General features: G+C 37.0%; 1 protein-coding gene across 1 annotated transcript in view; it reads right to left on the bottom strand.

Moving 5' to 3' along the window:
* The window catches only part of LOC107655456 (transcriptional repressor p66-alpha-like), a 16,225-nt gene that overhangs the window by 3,779 nt on the left and 8,058 nt on the right, over positions 1-4,388 (bottom strand). The window contains exon 7 of the mRNA XM_016442947.1: positions 2,160-2,310. Within this exon, the coding sequence (XP_016298433.1) occupies positions 2,160-2,310 (151 nt within the window). The remainder of the gene's footprint in view (positions 1-2,159; positions 2,311-4,388) is intronic.

A 4,388-nucleotide genomic window follows, 5' to 3' on the forward strand; every position in this document is an offset into this window, starting at 1 on the left:
GACCTCAGTCTCAGACTGACCTCAGACCGACCTAAGTGTCAGACTGACCTCAGACTAACCTCAGACCGACCTCAGTCTCAGACTGACCTCAGACCGACCTCAGTCTCAGACTGACCTCAGATCGACCTCAGTGTCAGACTGACCTCAGACTAGGGCTGGGCGATATGGCCAAAAAAATGATCACGATAAATTGTTTTCATATCAGTCGATATCGATAATTATCACGATAAATGTCCAATCTTTATTTCTTTCAACTCTCTTAGAAATGCACATTTGATAGTAGCTTGAGTTAGGATGAAGAGGTACATTTTGTTCATTATCAAAATCAGCAACATCTGTAAAAATTGTAGCAACTTCAGTTTTATACGGTTAAATTTAACATGACCAAGGTTTTTTTTATTTTTTATTAAGCATTAGTCTCCCATAGTAACATACATTTAAATCATGATAAACACAGTAAAAACCACACATATAGCACCTCAATACCATGGTAAAAATATAACTACTGTATATGTTTTTTAGGTAGGCAATTTGTATGAAAAACAGTAATCTAAAAACATTCAGTATAAATGCACACATGCTATAGCTTAATCACAAATACATACTCTAAATTACCATTACTCCTGTATTAAAATTCAGTGTGTATATCCCAAGTTTCTTCCACAATACCATGGTGCAGTGAGTGTTACTACAGTAAATCCATGGTAAATGATGGCGATGTGTAGATTGAAAAGCCTTCTGACTGTCTCGTTGCACACAGTGTTTCTCCAGTTTGGCTTTAAACTAGTTTAAATCACTGAGTCATTTGTGTTCAAGTGCTTCACACTGGACCTCAGTCTCAGACTGACCTTAGACTGACCTCAGACCGACCTCAGTCTCAGACTGACCTCAGACCGATCTCTGTCTCAGACTGACCTCAGACTGACCTTGGTCTCAGACTAACCTCAGACCGACCTCAGTCTCAGACGGACCTTGGTCTCAGACTGACCTCAGACCGACCTCAGTCTCAGACTAACCTCAGACCGACCTCAGTCTCAGACTGACCTTAGACTGACCTCAGTCTCAGACTGACCTCAGACCAACCTCAGTCTCAGACTAACCTTAGACTGACCTTGGTCTCACACTGACCTCAGTCTCAGACTGACCTCAGACCGACCTCGGTCTCAGACTGACCTCAGACCGACCTCGGTCTCAGACTGACCTCAGTCTCAGACTGACCTCAGACCGACCTCAGACCAACCTCAGTCTCAGACTGACCTTGGTCTCAGACTGACCTCGGTCTCAGACTGACCTCAGACCAATCTCAGACCGGCCTTGGACTGACCTCGACCTCAGACCGACGTCAGATAGCAAATGCAGAAATGTTAATCCATGCGTTTATGACCTCAAGGTTAGATTATTGTAATGCTTTATTGGGTGGTTGTTCTGCACGCTTAATAACACACTAAAGCCGCGTTCACACTACAAAGCGACATGCAACGACAAAGCAACACGATCCCATTCATTTCAATGGAAAGCTGCCGATTTCCGGCGACACGAGCGTCAGCAGCCGTTGGCGACGGATGGGGTGTGTCCAGCGACGCGACAAAGTTCAGAATCCTTCAACTTTATGCAAATGAAGAGCGACTTTCGGGAGCGACAGCCAATAGGAAAGAAGACGGTAGAGCTCATGTGATCCTTCTCCTCTTGCGCCGTAGATAAACATACGCAATGGAAGAAAGTAGGCTCTGTTTCGCATTCATTTTTGTTTGTATGTACGGATTTAATTTAGATTTAGATTATATTGCGACATGCAGCAACAAAAGTCGCTGCTAGTGTGAATGCAGCTTTATACGTTTCTAATATTCAAATACGTTAAAGGATTGTTAGGCTGCATTAATTAGGACAACCGGAACCGGGAACACTTTGACCTCAGACTGACAGATGCACAGCTGCGACGCCTCACCTGTTTGACGGCTGCAGCGGAGTGGCTCACGGTCTGAGCAGAAGATGAGGAGCGCGCTTTGACCTGATCAGCCATCATCCCGTGAGCAGAGGAGGAGGAGGATGAAGAGGCAGGGGGCGTGGCCTGCTGCAGCACGCGCTGATCGATCTCCCGTTCCTGCTGAAGCGCCTTGACGAATGCCACCTTCAGCCGATTGGTGTGTTCGGCCTTCAGCAGCTTCTTCTGATTGGACGACATGCACTGCTCACACATGACGGCTCCGCCCTCGTCTCGGCGCCAGCGGCAGGGGAAGTCCTTCTGACACTGAGAGCACCAGCTCGGCTCTCCAGCACTGACCACCAGACCGGCGTAGAGACCCTGCTTACCTGACACACACACACACACACACACCGGTCAGAACATCAGCACATCAGATCATGTTAACATTCTAACAGTACATGACACTTACTGTGATATTTGGTGTCTAATGATATTCAGACAGAAAGTAAAACAATCCTGCAGTGCTTCTGTATCTTTACAAACTCTCATTTATATTGTGCCGCTATGAAAATAAAATCTCAGGACTGTTCTAACATGAGCTGCTCATCTCTCATCACTTCAACTCCATACTGAAAATATGGTATAAAAATAATAAATAATAGAAAATTATTAAATAATATTGCAATATAATAAGATAATAATGGCAATAATACGAAAATGTGAAAATAAATATATGTATATGAAAATAATATAAATATGAAAATAAATATGAAAAAATATATAATATTGCAATATGATCAAAATAATATGAAATAATACAAAATGATTATAATAAAAAATAAAAATGCTAATAATAATATAAAAAGAAATAGAATATTTCAATGTAATGATAATAATAGCATGATATTGTAACATTCTAAAAATAACAATATGCTAAAAAAAGAAATAACTCATATTTAAATATGATGGTAATAAAAAATATATTAATGATAATATTGCAGTATGATAAAAAATATATAAATAATAGAAAAATTAGGGCTGTCAGTTTAACGTGTTAACTTAATTAGTTATGAAAAAATTACGCGATTAAACTATTTTAACGCAGTTAACCCCAGACCTGTACATCATCTTACATTTCATACAGCTGACTGTTGACAAATATGATGCAGGCTAACAACTCCATAAATGCAGCTATGCCCTAAAATTCAAGATATTGGAGCAAAAACAGTTCAATAAATAAGAAGTTTATATTGTTTTATATTTTAAACACAATATTGTCTGTTTTTGCTCAGTTTTGCCAACAAAAATATTACCTATATAGCCACTGCAGAATTGTTGCGCGTCTGTGAGCAGCACAGCAGTGTTTATTTTCTGAATGAATCCTCGGTTTGAATTAATCGAATGAATGAAAGACTCAAAAATATTTACCGCCACCTGCTGGCAGTTTTATTTTCTTATTTAGAGTATTATTTCATTAAAAGATTGGGAAAAAAAACATTTAAAGACATAGTTCACCCAAAAAAATTGTGTCAACATTTACTCAAACCTGAATGACTTACTTTCTTTTGTGGAACATAAAAGAAGGTATTTTGAAGACAAAACTGTTTTGGTTACCAATGACTGCCATTGCATGAACGAAAAAAAAACTGAGATGTTTCTCAAATTACCATCTTTTATGTTCTATAGTTTATGTTAGGCCATTATAGCCTAAACGTTTGTTTAATAAATTTTATGTTGAATCACTACTTAATACTTTCTCATTTAACACAAAAATAGCTTTAAATAATCTTTTGGGGGTATTTTCACAGCCAAATGTCATTTGTGATTAACTAGATTAATTAATTAGATTAATTAATCAACACATCATGTAATTAATTAGATTAAAATATTTTAATTGACTGACAACCCTAATAAAAATATAAAATTTCAATATGATAATGATATTAAAATACTATAATATGGCAATATAACGAAATAGATAATATAAAAAGAATAATATGATAATTTTGCAATATGACAAAAACAATATGATAAAAGAAAAACTATAAACAAACATGGAGATGGACTTTTTTACACATTTTTGATTCTGTCTTCTATATTTTCAGTGTGATTCGATTCACGATTTTGATTTCACGATTCAATTTTCTCACGATTTTTTTAACAAAATGAGATTGAATACATTATACAGTAAATGAAAAGGTACGTCTTTTATTAGGATATTGCTGCATGTTTGTTTTTTTTGAGTGAAGTTGAAATATAACAAAACTAAATTGAGATTTTAAAACAAACCGCAAATCAAATAAGCAAGTTACACAAATAAAAGAAAGTTCTTCATATAAACAAACTAAGGCAACCACTGCATTTTAATCATCATCCAAATAAAGATGCAGCATACATGCAACATGAGCAGTTTTTAATCTAAATTAGATTGTATAATTTCGAAATTTGAAGCAAAAACAGAATG

This window comes from Sinocyclocheilus anshuiensis, unplaced genomic scaffold, assembly GCF_001515605.1.
Source record: "Sinocyclocheilus anshuiensis isolate Anshui unplaced genomic scaffold, SAMN03320099.WGS_v1.1 scaffold1116, whole genome shotgun sequence".
In the NCBI taxonomy this organism is placed as follows: Eukaryota; Metazoa; Chordata; class Actinopteri; order Cypriniformes; family Cyprinidae; genus Sinocyclocheilus; species Sinocyclocheilus anshuiensis.